General features: G+C 39.8%; 1 protein-coding gene across 1 annotated transcript in view; it reads right to left on the minus strand.

Moving 5' to 3' along the window:
- Nucleotides 1–9,568: 9,568 nt before the first annotated feature.
- WRNIP1 (Werner helicase interacting protein 1) overlaps nt 9,569–19,741 on the minus strand; it is a 35,183-nt gene continuing 25,010 nt past the window's right edge. Inside the window, exons 5-8 of the mRNA XM_010000965.1 lie at nt 15,269–15,498; nt 11,313–11,468; nt 10,427–10,506; nt 9,569–9,962 (exon numbers count right to left, since the gene is read on the minus strand). Of these exons, the coding sequence (XP_009999267.1) occupies nt 9,687–9,962; nt 10,427–10,506; nt 11,313–11,468; nt 15,269–15,498 (742 nt within the window). The 3' untranslated portion in view covers nt 9,569–9,686. The remainder of the gene's footprint in view (nt 9,963–10,426; nt 10,507–11,312; nt 11,469–15,268; nt 15,499–19,741) is intronic.

The raw sequence follows: 19,741 nt of genomic DNA on the forward strand, positions 1-19,741 counted from the left end.
ACATCACACAGGAACTCATCCAGGTGGGTTTTGAATGTCTCCAGTGAGGGAGACTCCACAACCTCCCTGGGCAGTCTGTTCCAGTGCTCTGTCACTCTTACAGTAAAAAATTTTTTTCGGATATTCACCTTGAACTTCCTATGCTCCAATTTACACCCATTACCCCTTGTCCTATCACTGGTCATCACTGAGAAAAGCCTAACTCCGTCCCCCTGACACTCACCCCTTACATATTTGTAAACATTGATGAGGTCACCCCTCAGTCTCCTTTTCTCCAAGCTAAAGAGACCCAGCTCCCTCAGCCTTTCCTCATAAGGGAGATGTTCCACTCCCTTAATTATTTGGAAGTATTTGACATTGCACTAGTTCTGGGCCTTCATCTTCAGCCTTCTAGCAAAGAGCTGCTGCTGCTGCCATAAATGGGTTTTGACTAAGGAAGGCTCAAAAACTTCATTGTAATTACATCCTTATCTTTATACACTTAAACTCAGTCAGTGCATGCAAGATATGTGATATGCCTGAAGGCTTTTAGGGCTGTAATTATCAGGAAATCAGAAGACAGACAAAACCTTGCGTAACAGTACAAATCAGCACAGCCTTAGGAGGAGACTCATGTGTTTTGTTATTACTTTGGTCTCAGTATGCAGAAAGAGATCTACTATATTGAGACATATTTGGTTTTCTACAGACAGGATGCACCAAATAAAACCTCAGCAGTAAGAATCTCAATCAAGTCAGCATTATTTGTTTCACATTCAACTATTAAAAAAGAAAAAACAACAGCAAACCTACTGGCAGATATTCCCCCTCTACCTCCCATAATACAAGTCCCACACCCTAAGCCGTGGTGACAATTTTTCCTTAATATTTTTTTCCCTGCTCCTGTCAGAGTGAGTGAGTGAGTGACAAGGGCTGACTCCAACATGGAAAAGTGGAATGCCAATTATATTCACATTTTTTAAAAAAGAAAAAAGTGAACATAGTTTGTTTCAACTAGCTCATGCAAAGGATTTCATTTTTAGAACTACTGAATGAACACAGGTGTCACCACTTTCAAATCATAGAATCATAGAATGCCAGGTTGGGAGGGACCTCAATGATCTTCTAGGTCCAACCTTTCTATGTACTACCATAGTTTCTATGAGATGGCTCAGCACCCTGTCAAGATGAAACTTAAAACTGGCCAATGTGGGGAAATCTACCACTTTCTTTAGGAGACTATTCCAATGTTTGATTATCCTCGTGGTGAAAATTTTACCTCTTGTGTCCAATCAGAATCTCCCTAGGAGCAACTTGTGCCCATTACCCGCTGTCTTTTCCATGTGACTCCATGGAAATAGGGAGTCTCCATCTTCTTGGTAGCCACCCTTTAAGTACAAAATCTTTTGTTTATATCAAACTAGGAGACCAAAAAGGTTAAAATTCAGACTGAATGCAGTTAAATGTCCTCAGAGTGGGCTGCTAAGTATTTGAGCATGAACTTCCCTGTTCATAAACAATTTGCTACTGGCTGCTGATTTGAGAAAACAACATGTGAGTTTCTTCCTGCAGAAAAGAGAAATGAAGTAAATGGAGTTCACTCTATATTTGGGCATCTCCTAAGATGACCAGGCCTTATAACAATCCAAAACTCAGAGGAATATTTGCACATTACTATGTGATGAGTCAGCCAGACTTTTTACTACTGCTTACATAGACTATTTATGATAGCCCTTTGATTTCAGTAATTTAAAAAGAAAAACCACCACCCACCACCACCATCTGTCTGCTTTCCATGTGATTCATACAGTTTAAGTTGCTCTTCCTAGAAAGTAAATAACATAATATGGATAAGGAAGAGAATTATCTCTCGGTTTTAAGTAATCTTATCCTAGAGATAGGTTTATGTAGATGAGTTAATTCAGAGCACATTTAGTACTTTCACTTTTAAATATTTGTATGTATTTATGTACAAACCCCTGATAAAGCACATAAACCTGATAAAATCCCCAGATGTCCCAGAGACTGATATTTATCTTGATTTTTTAAAATATAGTTTCACTAGACAGGAATGAGACCAGTGCAAGTCACTTGAACCCATTGAGATAAAAAGGTGCAACTGAATTAAAAAGCTGGCCTTTGTTTGTATTTTTCTTCTTTTTTTCTCGACTGTAACAAAATTGTCTAGCTCTGTCATGTCATCTTATGGTACCAACTAAATACCTTATTTGTATTTGTTAAGGGCCCTATGCAATCCCTAACTACTTAATAACGATGAGAGGCAAAAACCACAGCCAAAATCCTGGAAAGCGCAGCCTGCCTGGAAACACGCTGAACATGCGCAGAGTGGCTGCTGGCAATTCAGATGATGAATTCATCATGTCAGCCAGAAAATGTTGCACCTTCAGGTTAAACAGAACTTCAAACAACCAGCCACTTTTATTTTTAAGTTATATCATGGAAAATTACAGGCTGTCATTTGGGCCAAGAACTTTTCTCACAACATGAGCGAAAACACTCACCGGAAAGGCAAAAAATGCAGCAGAGGTTAAATGAGGATTTAAACTCTTTGTGCATGGAAAACACTACAAGAAAACTAAAATAGAAGTAATGATTTCATATAAATATTTAGTATAAAAGTATATACTACTCCTTATCAGTTATATCATCCAGTTTTCTATCTGTGAAAGCCAAACTAGCCAAGTAATGGAAACAATATTCATTGGGTTATTTTCTCAAAAAAGGGTAATGGAATTCCTTGAGGGCATTATATAATTGATGTTTCTGGTCTTGTTATCTGTGTCTTAGACATTGGTGTGCTATTAGGAGCAGGAAGCAGCCACTCCATTTCCAGCATAGCATCTTGCTAATTACCATAGGGATGGGAAATAAAAAGGCAAATAATACTTTCCTGCAAAGGAGACTATAAGGCACAATGCCTTTGAAAGTTACACTTGTTGTTGCCAACGTTTTAGTAGCACGTTAGATGGTGATGTCTGATGGAGCTGTCCTGAGGGGCACAACCTCTTCATGCAGGACTGACAGAAAAACCCACGGGGGCTGAGGAATGAAAAAGCACCTGTGAACATTTTGCCAGGCTGTGCTGCCCTCTGAAGGCGAGCACATGCTGCTCTGATTTACTTCTGCACTGGAAAAGATAACCTGACTAACCCTGGGAGGCATAGGAGGAGGCAACTGACAGTTTCCAAGGAAAACGGGAGGAGGAGGGAAAGGAGATGAGTTCACAGCACCCTACCCAGCCTGCGCAGTAAACTCAGTCACAAGGAAAAATCTTAGCATGCATCCACCTCATAGACCAGGTGAGCTACTGGCTTCATGTTGGCGATATCCCCTGGCCTAGGACACTTGCAAGGTAATTTGCAGTGTGTATTAGTCAGCCCATGAGCACTCAGTTAAATCCCTTGAGCACTTTGGCTCTCATCCTGTAACATGGCAGAAAACATGCAGAGTCCCAGCCATCCTCTGTGAACTTCTGGTGATGGAAGAGTCCAGGGACTGTGGTCCACTGAGGAGTTCATCTGCACTATGAATAAAACTGACCTGGGTTCCTAGCCAGACTGTTTTTGCCACTGGGAAATTATTAATGAAGTCTCCATAGCAAGGTCAACAGGTTCTACTTACTACTAAATTATTTTCTTTTGGTGGGAAAAAAAAAGAGCCCTGGGAAACACCATATAAATGGAAAAGCAATTGTGACCAATGCACAAGCAGCTTGACCAAACCTCCTTCCCCTCTTCCACATCAAACAAACAACACACCGTTTCTGGAAACCCAGTACGCTGTCTCACCCCAGGCTACACCTGCTCAGCTTCCTTCTTGCAGGTTGAGGTCATCTCAGCAGTAGGCACAGGGATCAGGGAAGGAGGACCTACCACTGCTGTGCTGCTCCAGTCCTGAAAGAACTGCTTTGTGGGGACCTGGCCCAAAGCTCCCATCCCAGTTCTGTGATTTCAGCCTCATGACTGGTGCTGATCACAGCAATCCTGCTTGGATTATTCTGAACCAGAGTTGCAGGGCTGAGTCCTCATTTCATTATTCCATCATGGGGATTCAGCCACATTTGTGCTACCAGGAGTCCTCTACCCCTACTTCCACCTCAACCCGCACGTCCCTCCACACAGTGCTCAAAAGCTCTCAAGTGAGCAACAGACAAGATCCCTGGCTCAAATCTACAGGTTACGAACCTTTCCCAAACTTGGACTGGTATAGAACCAAGCCCACTAACTTATCAGGATGACTACAATGACCACATCTTGCCTTATTTCTCCATATGCTTTTCAGAGGACTAGCAGGATAAAAATAATAATCTCATGAGTCACTGCGTTAATTCAAGCAACAAGAAAGTTCCAACCGAACAACAAAGACAAGTGAATTATGGGTTAAAAAGGGGCAAATTTAAATCAATGACGCTTGTTGAAAGACTTGAGCATCTTTAGAAATACACTTTCCTTAAAGTTTTCAAAAAATGATCAGTATTATCAGCTTCTGGTCCTGATCAGATGCTGTAGAGAGATACCAAGCCTACTGCCAGTTTTATAACCCACTGTTCAGACAAGACAGGGCAGCTGTTGACCAAAACCTTTGGCACTGTGTGTCCAACCCCAGTTATGCTCATAGTTTTAATTTCTTGCAACAGATAAAAGCTAACATTACCACAAATAAGAGTCTGAAATGTCTTGCTAGTAATTCTAAACCTGTCTTCACACTTTGCCTAGCATACTACATGAAGCACGCACTGGGAATGTCCTCTAATATCTGACCCGAACAGCAGCACTTTCTGTTCTCTAAATACCAGCCCAGCAAAGAAAGATAAACCCATGGTTTTTTACTGTCTGCAGTGCTTGTTAGTAAGCAAATCTTTAGCTAAATTGGCCTTAAAAATAATTGTAGCCTCCTAATGGGTTATAACTAAGCAATACATCCTCTCTTCTAGGTAATGACTTCTCATACGCATGCTGCAGAATGTAAATTGTTATATCTAAGCCCTCATAGATATGGAAAGCCTTGCTTCTTGCATTAGTACATGTGTCACCCTGGTCAGTCACTTTGCATTTAACCTCAGACCTCCATCATCTTCTGGCTATTACGCACTGCTTCATAAAAGGTCATGGAAAAGTTTTACAAAGTGTGAGAATTTTTGGTGTGATACTGTTGCGAACCGATGACTTCCAGCGGCGCGCTAGTGATGTCGTCGGTTCACAACATTTATAGTTTATGATTCTAGTACTACCCTAAAGGTCCTAATCTGTTTTTCTTGGGGTTTTTTTTCTTTTTTTTTTTTTTTTAAAAGTCAGTTAATCTTTATTATGGGACACCGTAAGCATTCAAAAAAATTAAATAAATCTAGTCATATTATGATTTCACCCATCTCAGCAGGTTTTTACCAGATAAAACACAATGCCCCCACTAAACATCTGACAGACTTAACAGTTTATGGTTTAGAGTTAAAGTATTTTCTCTGTAATGTGAGGAATAAGGAATGATTCTTTTTGAGTAGTTAAGTAACAATCTTCTGCAACTTCTATTGCAGCCTAGCTTGTCTGTAAAATTACAGGAAAGACAATGCCAACATCTCCATCCCCACACACCCATTTAAGTCATACTTTATCTATTAGGACACAATACTTCATTTATTACCTTTGTGATATATCTGACCAGAGCATTTTTGCCCTTGAACAGGCACAGCCTCATCATCAGTAGGTGAGTGTGGACAATAGATCCCTTAGCCTTTTTCCTTAACATCACAATGCATTATAAAATGATATTTATGTATCATGTCACACATTGGAGATGGAAGTGTGAGGTGGTAGATGAGGAAAAGACCAAGGCTCCACATAGGATTATGGGTGTTTGTCTCCTTCCAAGGAACAGAAGGAGTACAGTATAGCACTGTCTGGATAATTCACGAGTGCTTAGAGGCCAATGGTAGGAGAAAGGAACACAGACTAAGTATTTACAAAGGGAGAACCATACTCTACTCAGACCAGGGCAGAAAAAGGCCCCTGTATTTGCTTGAACAGCAATTTCTGTCAATTCCAGAGGATACACAAGTCTCCCGTAGACCATCTTCCTGAGGTATTTGTTGTACAAGAGTATACAGCACTGTTTCAGTTTCCTGTCACCTACAGCTCTTGCTTCCACTGATGCAGAAATTTTTAGCCCACATTTAAGGGGACAAGCAGCTACAGTCAATAACCGCTTTTAAATTACTTTGTCTTACCTGCAAGGCTTTCTTAGTGTCTCACTTCCACTCTCCATGCAGTAGCATATGTTAATTTTCTTCCTATCAGCCGCAAGCTCAGCAATGCTAATCTTCTTCCTCTGCACTTTCCCTGCCTGAGAGAAGCAAGACCATCACAAGACCACTAAGAGCACAGCAGAGACAGCCTCTATTTGCAATTTTGCAGTGGCCTGCAAGCAACCCAGGAGAGAAACTGCAGAGAAAATAATAACCTCTGCACAGCTGGACCAGCTGTAGCATCTAGAGCCACAGATTTTTTGGCTGATAGAGACTGTCAGCTAAACTCCACCAAATCTTTGCTGAGTGTAGACCACCACAGAAGATTTCCATCAGATCCACCTTGAATACACCAAGCTGCTCCAGGACAGGGGGCACTAGAGAGGCATATGGGGCATAATTGTTCTGCAGCACTTCTGTGCAATTTTTGCTGCAACATCTCAGACACCATTTTTTGTAACAAGGGAAGTTTGTTCAAGTCTTCAATAACTAAAAAGAAGAGCTATAAATAGAACGTTAAGGCTTTGACTAAAGACTTCTGTCAACCACAGGCAAGAAATGACAGTCTGTGTTTTCCCATGGGTAAAGGTTTATAGAGAAAGAGATTTGAGCACTAGTAGGTACTAGCAAAGTTAAGAAAATCTGGTGATGTTATCCTTCTTTTTGCTAAAGGAAGAAAATAAGAACAGAAAAATACCTTAGACTGCATTAGTCCAACAATTCTAACTGCTGGTTGCATCAAAGGGAAACACACGGACCTCTTGTACACCTGTAAGACAAAAAAAACCCCAAACATCTTTAGGTTTACCAATTCATTGATTTGTTTTGCAAGCTGGAGTCACCTTGCTAATTATGAGCCATTTAAAAAGTACATCAATTATCTCCATCTTAAGAGTTAAAATGAGCATTGGTTAAAAAAAAAACATTGTACAAGTAATTTTGCCAGGAATATTTTCAATTAATACAATCCATGTTTGCACCCCTGTTCCCAGCTTTCTACGTATCTTGAAAGGGCAGAAACAAACTCAAAAGAAGTTGCTTCTACTCCACTAAACCATCCTGCTGTGAAGAATACAGGTACTTATTCAAGAACACTTCAAGAATCTGATTCAAACCCCTTGGCAGTACATAGCATTGCAATCAGTTTAATTTCTGAAACATTTTAGTTAGACCACAATTCTTGGCTTAAGCTCTGTATTTTTATCATGCAGAAGAACTTAGCATGAAGACTACTGAGCTGGATGCCTCACAGCAAAATTTACCTTCAATACAAATACCCTTTGGTCAAGAGTACACAGTGATCAGAAAGTTTCTTCATGGACTGTCAGCATAAGGTTTTGCTGGTTCGATATTGAAAACCTCTGATCAAGGCCATCCTGTTTTGTCCAGCAACCTATCTTGGAACAAAAAGAGTAATCAGCTGAATTTCCTGCTGCATCCTTGGGACCATAGACCTCCTGGTCTGTGAAAGTTGCTCTGGAGGAACTGCATGTGTGCAGTGTAGCATCCTGTCTGATCTAAGCTCCCTACAGCACCAAACACCTCTGCTGTCAAGAAACACCTGCCTGCAATTTTATATACCAGGGAGTTGACCAGCAGGTAGTTGGGCTGTATCACATGTACAGCTTGAGGGAAGTGCAAGCAGCTCTGTGTGGCTTCAGTGCAAACCAGTTTTCTTCCTCTACCTCAAAATGAAGTATTTATATATGAATTTAACTAGGTAGATGTTGCAAGCCAATACTGGGGGGGGAAGAACAGTTTCCCACATCAGCCAAATACAAATCTTGAAAATCTGTTAAATCTGTTAAATACTGTAAAGGAAGCACTAGTCACTATTAAGTCAACAGACCAGAAAAGAACCCCAAATCATTTGGTATTATTAAAAAAATCCAAAACCTGTGTTAAGCAATCCTTTGGGAGGAGAGTTAGTAACCTTCTGACACCTCTCAGGGAAGACAGCAGAACATCTTCCCTCTTTTAGCAGGACCACAGCATTCATAGTCGAACAGCAAAAAGATCAGAAGCATCTACATAAAGCACTAAGTTTTGACCTCATCACATTTTATAAACTAAGCAGGATCAGGACAGGAATCCCCTGAAGTCCATCAGGTAAACAGTACGGGCCCAGTAACAAAGGTACATGGGGTATGCAGTAAGCAAATCCTGAGTAGTTATCAAGCAAATCCAGCTGTAACTGTGCTGTGCTGCTGTGTTGGTGGCAATTTTCAGCAAAGGCACATCTCCTTAGCACTGGTAGCCAGATTATTCTACTGCACTTTGAGAACTGTGGACAGTTGCCCCAGCGGCTTCTCAGCCTGTCAGTAATGAAAACCTTCTTTGCTAATTATCTGCTGTAATTCTAGCCAAACATGGTTGTCTTCTGCTATCCAACTGCTGATTAGCACGGTCGTACACTCTTTTAGTTGCTGGCTTTTCAGCACACTGGGCCACTGTACACTTCAGAAGGATTGAGGAGAAGAAAAATAATCAGCACTTAAGTGAAGGAATGTTGTCAACATCAGGGACGCTTCCGAGGCTGTACATTCCACTCACTGAAATGTTCAGGCAACAGCAATCTTGGATGGAGATACGTTTTCAGTAGGAAAAGGAAGCCAAACTCTGTAACAGCAGGAAGTCAACTTGTGTCTCTCCACTTTCCAATTCAAAGCTGCTGGGATTCCTGAAGCACAACTGGAAATACGTAAGTGTATTTCACTACCAGAAGACTCCTTTACAAAAACACTTCCCAAAATGTCACCACACAATAAAAATTTTAAGTCATATGCCTTCAAAAACTAATATAATTCAGTTATTTTCATTACTATTCCACCACCAGAAGGATTTAATCTCACTCTGCAAAGTAGGGATGATAAAGTTAAAGGAATCTCAAACTTTCAAAAACATGCTGCTGTCATAAGTATATTCAAAGAAATGCAAAGACGCTATTTTTAACAGCTTTATTGGTTTAATAAATGTTGTTGTACAAAATTAGTCTCTGGAACATCATAAGAGCAATAACTACACTGTGATTATTTTTTTTAAATGTATTTTAGCAGAGGGGGTACAATTTACTCTTTTTCAGAAAATAAACATTCTCAAAATCTGAAACAGATACTGATTTTTAAAAAGCAGCACAATCATATTCCTTGTAGCACAGCAAGAGCCAGAAATACAATCTGATTTCTTCTCCATTTCATCTGAGCCACAGGGTGACAGCACTACACTGATAAAGCCTATTCTTGTATTTCTACACTGCCTAACTGCAATACTTTACGAAACACATTCAGAATAACAGCAGTTAAGACCAGAAGGATAAGAAAATACCTGAAAGGCTCAGTGGTTTAATACTTTCAACCACAGTAATAGAGGCTAAAACTGCAAGGAGAATTTCCATCCCAGTACATTCCAGCCTGAGTCATGAAATCAAAATCAACTCCGAGCAACACAGTCATGTTTTCTGCTCCTTGAAGAAGTCTGTTCCTTTCAACTCTTCTGGCAGATAGTCCTGCTCTACAGGTTCCTTGTACATGGGGTTATATTTATAGCCTTTACCATAGCCTAAGTTCTTCATGAGCCTTGTTGGGGCATTTCTCAGATGCAGCGGAACAGGCGGCAGAGGTCCTGTGTGCATTCTCAGACACTCTTTGACATTGCTGTATGCTCTGTAGACCTCTATAGACTTTGGTGCCCTGGCAAAATACACTACACACTGTGCTAGAATGACCTGGAAACAATAAAAGAAACATGTTAAATGACTTTTAAGCTCTTTGGGAAAAGGTCTGTTATTCAGGTTGTTTGTGTAGCATGACAGGGATTACACTTTAAACTGACCTCTGCCTGCTAGTATGAATATTGCTATTTAACACCACAGCTCTTCACAATTTTCACTACTAGAAAGGAACAGCTACTTCAGAATATCAGAATATACTATTTTATTTATAACAAAGAGGGAACAAAATAGAGCAAAATGCCATTAGTTCACATACAATGTTTTAACAATAAAGCTGTGAATTTAATTTCAAACTACATAATTTTAAGAGCTTTCTTACTTGTCAAAGAAGGGGGGTGCACTGAATGAACAAGTAACTAAATTTGACTTGTCCTTGCAATCTCAGTTTCTTTTTATAATTACAGATTTGTTTTACAGTTTGCAGTACTTTTAAATCTGTGAATTAATGAAGCCTTTACCTCACATTCTGGCATTCCAATAAAGTGACAGCCTTGATAAGCAGCAACTGCTTGTGTTAAAGCCAGAGGATCTGCCAGCCCTACAAAATGGATTCAGAGGAAAGCAGGTTAAAGCAAACTTACTTTACTTAGTCTTTTATTTTTAATTTTTTTTTCCCCTCCCATAAGATGGAAGGTTATCCATCCACATTTCAAAGTTGCTTTTGCAGATGTTGGAACTTCTGGTACAATACTTATATAAGATACACTACCTCCATCCACATTCCTGTCTGGCCCTCAAAAGAAAGGTTTAAATAATGGCTCCTGTTGCCACACGGTGGCAGCCTGAGCTGCCCGTGTATAATTCACTTTTTGGAATTGACAAAGAAATGGGGAATTATTGCTATAGAGACATAGCTTCCCCAGATCTTGTAACTTTTCACCCCTCATATATGTTCATCTGTTACTTTGGGTAAGTCAATCAAGATGCCTTGTATCTGGGGAGCCAGCTATCAAATCCGAGGTTTGCAAGTCAGGGTAGGCATTCACTTTTTAGAGTCATGTAAAAAACCAGACATCCCCAAATTACATATTTTCTGTGACACAAGTTACTGGTGGCCTATAGCACCTGAGTTTAAAAGAATCCATACTGATACACTGCCAAAGCCTGATCTAAAAAGTATTTTGTTTCTCCTGCAACTGGTAATCATTGCAATGACACCACATGTAGGCACTCTGTTGGCATATACAAAGTTTTTGTTGGATGTGGAGCATTTCAGTATTTTGTACCTATTTTGCATATAGCAGCTCCGGGGTTGTTTCTTTACTAAAACAGCAATTTTTGGAAACCAGAAGCCTGGCAGAACTCAACATGATTTTTGCAACATGAAATAATTCAAATACTGACCTATATCTTCGCTTGCAAACCTCACCAGCCTCCTTGCCACATAGAGTGGATCCTCACCACCTTCAAGCATCCGAGCAAGCCAGTAAAGGGAAGCGTTTTCATCAGAGCCTCTCATAGACTTATGCAGGGCAGAGATGCAATTGTAATGTTCTTCTCCTATTTAGAACAGGGGAGAAGAGATACTCAGAGCTCTTAGGAGGAAATTAAGTTAAATGCGTTTAAAGGAACAATATATTTCAGTAGATCACAACAGGTAAACAGTCTGCTTTTTCAAGTTCTTTTTAAGTATATATATATGATTATGGTGTCCAATAATGTTCTCAACACCTTCATGCTTTGCCAACATGGATCATTCCATTAACTACATAAGCATAACAGAGCAACTGCAGATGAAGAGCATGGTGTTTTTTAAACACTGTAAGGAAGTGTTCAAAGTTGATTTTGGTACCTAACAACCTTTCCTTCAATAGAAAAAAAAAACCACAGATATTTTACACATTTGGGAAGAAAACTCTGTATCAAATATCTCATAATTGACAAGGAATAAAGTGTGAGCACATCCAAACCACTGACCATTGTCTTTAAGAAGACAACAGAAAAATCAGATAAATCCAGTCCCATACACTAGTGCTATTTTATGAAGACAAATTTCACATCAACTAGAATGTGAAAATAAAAGATGCAGTAAATCAAACATGAATTTGCTGTATTATATAGGGTAAGAAAAGGCAACACTGCTGTGGATACATAATGATGGCACACTACACAATCTGGAGGAAATGGGATCACAGCATACAACTCTGGCCAACCCCTAGGAAATGCTGAGTTCAGTTGTGGACACCTGTACTACCGAAAGAGTCCTGAAAACTGTAAGCAGCTGAAATAAAAACCCCACAACCAAAACCTAAAATGCCAGATTGCTATATAATAAGTGGGAAGACTGAATGAAGTAAAAGGAAATTTTTTTAACATTGAAGTTTAATATAAGATTAGATACAGACTCCAAGGAGAAACAAAGCCATTCCACAGATCTTTTAGGGCTACAGTTAAAAATAAAGGGTCAACCTCACAAACACTGAACAAGGTCCTTTCTGCTTGAAATTTTTCTCTGTACAGCTGGTTTTGATTCTTATGCACTTCTTTTAACTAAACTTGTAAGAGCATTTTGTTGCAATATTGTTGTTAAACTTCTCATATAATCTGCCTTTTTTATTTTTTAAAGTGCCTGGCATTCCTTGGCTCCCAGCTAAGTGTGTATTATAAAGGCAACTGGCTGCATGCTCAGCCATCTGTTAATATTTCTCTTCTTCCTACGGTTGAAAGGATTTACAGTCTCAGGGCTGTATCAGAACACTTCAGTGTTGCTTGTAGGCCCTACAAAATAAAAGGCCACATGCTTAAGTCTTAAAAACCAAAGCCCTCATACCACTGCAATTGCTCCTTTCACAGCAAACAAGACCTCCACCTCCCAGGTCAGAAACTGGGTGCTTCTCCCCGTGTCACTCTTCATGCTGCAGTGTGGCTCTGTGGGGAATTCAACACATGCGGTGCCGGCGTTCGCAGGCTGGCAGACAGCTATTTTTGCTGGGGCTCTACACAAAGAGCCCTCTGGTATGCAGTCCTTGCTCGTGCCAACACAAACAGCATGTCCATGCTCTGTCACAACACATGAGTTAGTAGCAATAAACCCAAGCAGCTGAACTCGCACCGTCCTCTTGGAAGAGGCGTCTCTTCGTCTCTTAAAAGTAAGGAGGATGGCCTTTAAATACCTCTAGAGAGGATACACTCACCCGGATTTTTTTGCTGGAGTGCTTTTATACACTGCTTGGGCTACTGTAAAGTGTCACACTTGGGGATACCAACTGGAGAGGCAGAAAGAAACCAGCAGATAGGTTGGGACTAGAGATACATACCTGCAGGGGACTTTGGAGTATGCAGGCTGAGAAAGGGGACAGTTTTCTCCCTTTATCTCCTTCTTCACAAAGATAATGACAATACTTATACACCAGACTTAAGACTTTTTCAGAAAAGCTGTGCAGTTGTACTTTAAATGCAGTTTAAATTAAAGACTAAGTACAGTTACATGCACCAGACAAAAAGGCTTTCTGTTTCTTCTTAAAAAAATGCAATTTCTATGTATATCCTATGTGAGATAGTAGAAGCAGTTTAAAAAACATAGAATGTTTTACAGACCTTTTTTTATTAGCTCTGTCTCTCAGGCTGGTGAGCCAACATATAGATCTTGGCCTTATCAATTCTATTAAAAGACAGACACATGCTAACTTATCACTGCTGTTCTGCATCCCAGATACCTCTTGAAGTCAAAACGCTGAACAGTTTTTGGAATCAAAATACATTTTCTCTATGCAGTTCCCAGTTTTCCAAAAAGAAAGAAGATAGTACATACGAGGCTTTGTGAAGGACAGGATTTTCTAGTGACAAATGTATACAGATGCATAAATCTTGTTGATTTATGCCCCTAAATTGCTTTATGTGCTCATGAAGAGTTTTCCAGCTAATTTAAGATGCTGATTTATCTAAAGTCTTATTGGCAGAAGACAGGGATAAGGCCTGACCAAAATTAATATCTGAATTTCACTGACCAACATTAATATCCCTGTTTATAAGGTAGTGGGCAAAAGTAAAATCACAGTCCCTATGTCACATTATTTCCTGTATTAGCCAAGGGTAAACATCAACTGCTCATTCATAAAAGGCAGAAGAAAGCCTTGGAAGATTGACAAGAGCAACAGCATGGCTAAAAACCTTCTCATTCTGGTCCACAAGAAACATTAGAACATTTTGGTGTGAGATACTTTCTCTTTCCTCCTCCAAAGAAGAGGATGGAACAATTGTCTTCTACATAATAAAATAAATTAACTTCAGTTTAACACATTCCCAGTCTTTATCATAACTGAAGTTATGTTACCACATAAGACAGTGAGACAAAATCCTGCAATTATTCTGAGATTTATCATTTGTATTTTTCTTCTCTGCCCCCCTGCCTACCCAAAACTTCTCAGCTGCCATTATATCCATATCTGCCCAGCTGACTTTTTCCTGACAATGCACCATCATTTCCTCTTTGCAGCAAGAAGGTTGCAAGCAAGAATATAAATTACAAACAACCTCGAGGAATCTCTTATCACAGGTTTTGAGAAGCGGCAGTATATTGAGCATATCAGTGGAAAAGCAAAAATCAATCACTTCTCCAAACACTGCTTGGCACAATTGTTTGACACTATCCTGCACAGTGATTCAAGTACTGCTGAAGAACTAGCATATGCATTCAAGGATATTCACCTAATCTCTAATACTCACTCTCTCATTTGTAACTCTCTTACATAAAAAGTTATGGTGGCCAATTACTGCAATGCCTAACATTGCCAAGTCAAGTCACAAATTTAGCAAGAGTGGTTATCACATTAGGAAGCCTTAAATGCAATTTGATTTACGTGACCATCCCTAAGCAAGCTACAAAATTAATTAAAGCAACTCTAAAAATAAAGAAACTGCTCACGTTCTCACATAATCTATTGTTGTGAAAGTAAGCACTTTCAAGACTTGGAGAAGTTCAAGTACAGTGGAAGATTTCCAACCCTCCAAGAACAAATCTTCTCATCAAAATACTTGCCCCTTTTTACATTGCAATTGTCTTAGAAAATATTATAAAAATCTTAAGGAACAAATAATTTCACCATGCAATTGTTTGCAGAGGAGCAAACATGCCTCTCACCTAACCTGTGCTTCCTCAGTGGTGAAAGGAAATCCTGTTTAAAAGAAATTTCTGCATGAGCCTGCTACACTGTAGGAAGAAGTAATTTTTAAGCGAAATTTCAGTACAATCACTATCTCACCAGAGCAACTGGTATGAGAGTGAAAGAAGAAACAGAAATGATATAGGCTATCAGCTTTTGAGAATGCTGCATATCTCCAAAACTGTAACAGGTACTCACCTGCTCGGTCATAAAGGATGTGAGATCGCTGCAGCCCTTCCTTTACATGCTCTTCTGTTATCAGAATGCCATCTGCAGAACCACCTTTCGGAATATTCAAAGGAGTGGTCTTCCCCACTGCTAACCTGGCCTGAACTGCTAACTGGAGCCCATTCAGTCCAGTCCTTGCATCACCATCACACAGGTATGCTAGGGTATTTAGAGCCTTCTCCTCTATGTACACGGGCAATCTGCAACAAAATAAAAATGAACTGTTAGCCCCCATCACACTCCCCTCCTTGTGCATTATGCTAGAGATGGTATTTGCTTACAAAGCTTGAGAGCCTGCTGGCTTTAAGTTTTTTTCTTAATTCATTCTGTCATGATTGAGCATTGCAGAGCCTGGGAGAACACAGTGGGACTCAATCTCTCCTCCTCCTGCCCCCATGTATGTTAAACACAACTGCACATGATAAACACAGGACATGAGCTGTCATTTTAGCCCCTTTATTTTTATTCATCACATTAAGTTCAATGGAAAACTAGACTTAGGGTATGCTAAAGTACAGTTCTGGCACAGCCAGTTGGATTTCACAAGTTTTACTCCATCAGCATTTCATAATTAGCACTTAAAATGCCTTGTTGGAAGGACAATGAAAAGGCAGGAAGCTATCCAAATCCACAAAAAGGTAATGTCAGCTTTTCCAGACAAAATAATCCATTAATCTTCATTAATTGCCTCTTCTTCCTCCCTGCAAACCCACTTGTCACTTGTCACACACAAAAAAAAGACAGTAGGTGCTGCAAAAAAATTCAAGTTGGTATTTGAGCCCTCTCATGCTCACAGGTGAGAGGTAAAGCTTGTAAAGCTGAAATTTTAATCCACAGGACTGCAAGTGAAGGCTGACAAATGTCTTCTAGGGCCATAAACCATGCTGCACAGAGTAGGCATCAGGAATTACATCCTGTGGGAAAAATATATCTTTCTAGACCCACATACACATCTTGTAGTATTTTTATATCTATTACCTACTCCTTGTATCTATTTGATATAGCTAGGAAAAAAAATAACATGCACACACAGTGGAACTGCAAAATAACATGTCTCCAGGTGTTTCAAACACCTTTTTTGTGTTTGAGTAGGGAAGCAGAAGAATGTAACAGTACAGGGACTTATTCAGTCAAGCATCTCATGCATTAAATCCCTTGAAAATCAGGGAGCAATGTACAGCCCCTAGGCTTTACAGGTGGGCACCAGATTTTTCTATATGCAATGAAAGAAGCCAGCAAAGAAAGTAAAAGATATTTTTAAAAACTGAGCAGACACTACACATATGTCCTGCTGCTAACGCCCTCATCAATAGGGAACAAAATCAAGTATGCTGTGCAATGAGCAAAGACTTTGGACACGCCAGCAGAGCAGACTGAAGAGAAGGTTTCACCTGTGAGGCTTAAGCTTTTTGCTTGCTGTTTGTAGAGAAGAACACGCACTTGAGGTTTACTCACACCAATACCCAGAACTGCATTCAGTGACTGCAAGTGAAGCAGAACTGCTGAGAGCACTAAAAGGCAGGTCCTGTGGTCCTGTGTTGCAAGAAGCTAAGAAAGGTCTGACCCAAACAAAGCCAAAGCCTCAGACCACTTTTGCCATTTATTTGCTAGTAAGAAGCTGGGCAAGAAAGCTGAGTTGTATTCCTGTCTCTCCAGTTTCACTATGGGACTCCAAGTGCCCCATTAACTCAGCACAAGAAATTACTATTAAAGGCATTGAAACAAATATGCACAAGGAAGTACGGAAAATCTGGTTACGAGCAAAGGTTTTGTCCACTTCCATGGTGAAATCCAAGTTGTAACACTTTGGTAATGGAAATTCCACTGCAAATAATGTGTTATGTATTAGATCGATCCAGTCCATGTCTGCAAAAATAGCATGATACATAGGACATGATAAAGCATGAGAATAAACAGAGAAAATTTCTACCTAGAAGCTGTTTGCACAGCATACTGATGAGAATCACTGATTGGAAAGAACATAATGCTTCCCTGTTCCGTAATCTCAGCTCTACTCAACACTCAGTACTTTGAAATAATACTATTTCATACTCAGAATAATTACATTCGGTTACTTTTTCTGAAGAATTAAAATCTTAAATTCTGTATTTTGCATTATTTAATTTCACCAGGCAGGAGTCTAATTTCAAAATCAGGATGACAATTATTTCAATACCTTGGCTTCTTAAAGACACTTGCTGGACTTACGTTTTTAAGCCTATCCTGTCTTCAAGAAGCTCGAGTGCCCTGTACCCTTCCACTTCACCCAGATTTTGTACACACTAGAACTGCAAGGCAGAATAACTCTCATGCTTTCTGACCACTTCCCAAGCTCCTGATCCTCTTGCAGATGGACAATCTCATATATTTTTCACTCTCCAAAATTAACACTGAACACCCACTGGATGCCAGTGCTCAATGTTGGTACCTTGTAACCGATGATACTTGGAAACAAAAACATAAACAAGCTAAAAGGGATGCCATGGGATCCATCACTCACTCAGTTGAAGGTGATATACTAGCTTAAGGAATGGAAAACTACCACTACAGGATAATAAATCCTTCTTCCAATTCCTCCTTATCTCCACATCCTCGAGACAGTTTCTGCCACGAACCAACAAGAAACACATGATGAAATGTGCATAAAACCTGTACAACACCACAGCATTTGATCCAATGACAAGAGTGTGTAAGCAATATCAGAGAGTAAATATAAGGAAGGTCAAGCAAGAATTTGTATGATGAAAGATTTAAATATAATTGAGCAGAACATGAGTCAAAGTACCCAGTGCTTTTTTTCACATACAAATCAGTACTTTCTTACTTTGTCAGTCCAGTTACTCTCACTAGACTCACTCCTTGACAGATTTCAACACTTCTACAGGCAAAAACAATTCTTCCTCTGAAATACTGCAGTATGCATATGCTTAGAGCCTTACAGCTTTGTATGTCACCTCTCATCCCAGCAACTGTGTTTCCCGCTAGGAAATTGGATGGATGTTCCAAAAGGGGAGTAATTTGCCGAAAGGTATGGAACACTGAACACCCAATGGAAGGCCATCTTCAACACTGTGATTTACAAACCAGCGAATTCAAAACCTGTCAGTACTCGTAATACAGCCACTAACTAGCTGAACTGCATGATGTCTGGGCTTGCCAAGAGGAAACTGGGGATCCTTCATTTCCCTCAGCTGTGTGCCTTCTGAGCTATCTAACTTCAAATACATTAATCCATGATCCAGTTTACTGTCTGACTGCAATTAGAGATACCACTCTGAGGGCAACAATGGAATGATAAAATAAAAAAGCTAGGAAAGAATAATTTTATTTCCCCCATCGCTATCACAGTACAAGTAGAGTGTATCAGTGTACACCTGGAACAGTTTGTGCTATTACTGAGACAGCATAAACCACAGAAAGCACAAACAAAATGTCAGCAATATAAAGCATCTTTAACACTGACTTCTCCATAGTTTTCTTCTTTGTATGTTTCTTCCTTTCATATTCCCCAGTCTTTCACCTTAATTTACTGCAAATTTTAAGAGGCCAAATTTGATGACAGCGAAGTTTATGAAAATACAAAACAAAGCACATTTTATCCTAAAGAAATCCAGTAACTCATATAAAGTCTCTCAAAGAAGCTTTATGAGTGTGATGATGTAACAAAGAAAAAGGTATCAAAGTAGCTAACACCTCCTGCTAGTTCTATTTTGGCTTTAAAGCAAGCAAAGGCCTCAGAGGGATGAAAGAGAAACCAGGTGACCTGCAGCAATGGTAGAAACAAGATTTAAGAAAGCCACCAACAAAATTTAAGGAAACAGATTCAGGTAAAGGACACTTGCCTACTGATAACTGCTGAATGTGCATGATGTACAGAGACAATGAAACCTACTGCATCACTCAGCAATGGCTGCATTCTCATGGAGCAGAGAAGATGCTTGTAGAGTGTAAGGAAGATTCAGCCTCATTTTATTCCATATGGTAATAGAAGACAGAGACCACAAAGAATCATCCTCTTCTACAAAATCTCATCTATGACACCTATCACATCAGTCAAGTGATGCAATACCAAGACCATCTGATAAACTGAGGCCACGCATCACACGCAGGACTTCATACTACACTTCTGTGGTTTGGAAAAGGAGACTCACAAAGAAAATTCAATAAAAAATTCAATATACACATCTCTTGTGCCTTCTGGCTAGAGCTCTGCAACGTTTTCAAAGTGGTCATGCCCCACATTTGGGGACATGCTGCTTTACAGCTGCTTTTCCAACTGTGGAATAAAGGTGAGTCAGCAAACAGCAAATTCAACTGTAATTAGTGACTTTAATTTACTCCTGAGGACAGCATGAACGCTCTTACCTTCCCACATCTAATGACAGCCTGCTTCATAGAGGGAGGTAGGTGAAGAGGTTAAAGATGTGACACAGCTGCTTCAGC

Source organism: Chaetura pelagica, unplaced genomic scaffold, assembly GCF_000747805.2.
Source record: "Chaetura pelagica isolate M959 unplaced genomic scaffold, ChaPel_1.0 scaffold104, whole genome shotgun sequence".
Lineage (NCBI taxonomy): Eukaryota > Metazoa > Chordata > Aves > Apodiformes > Apodidae > Chaetura > Chaetura pelagica.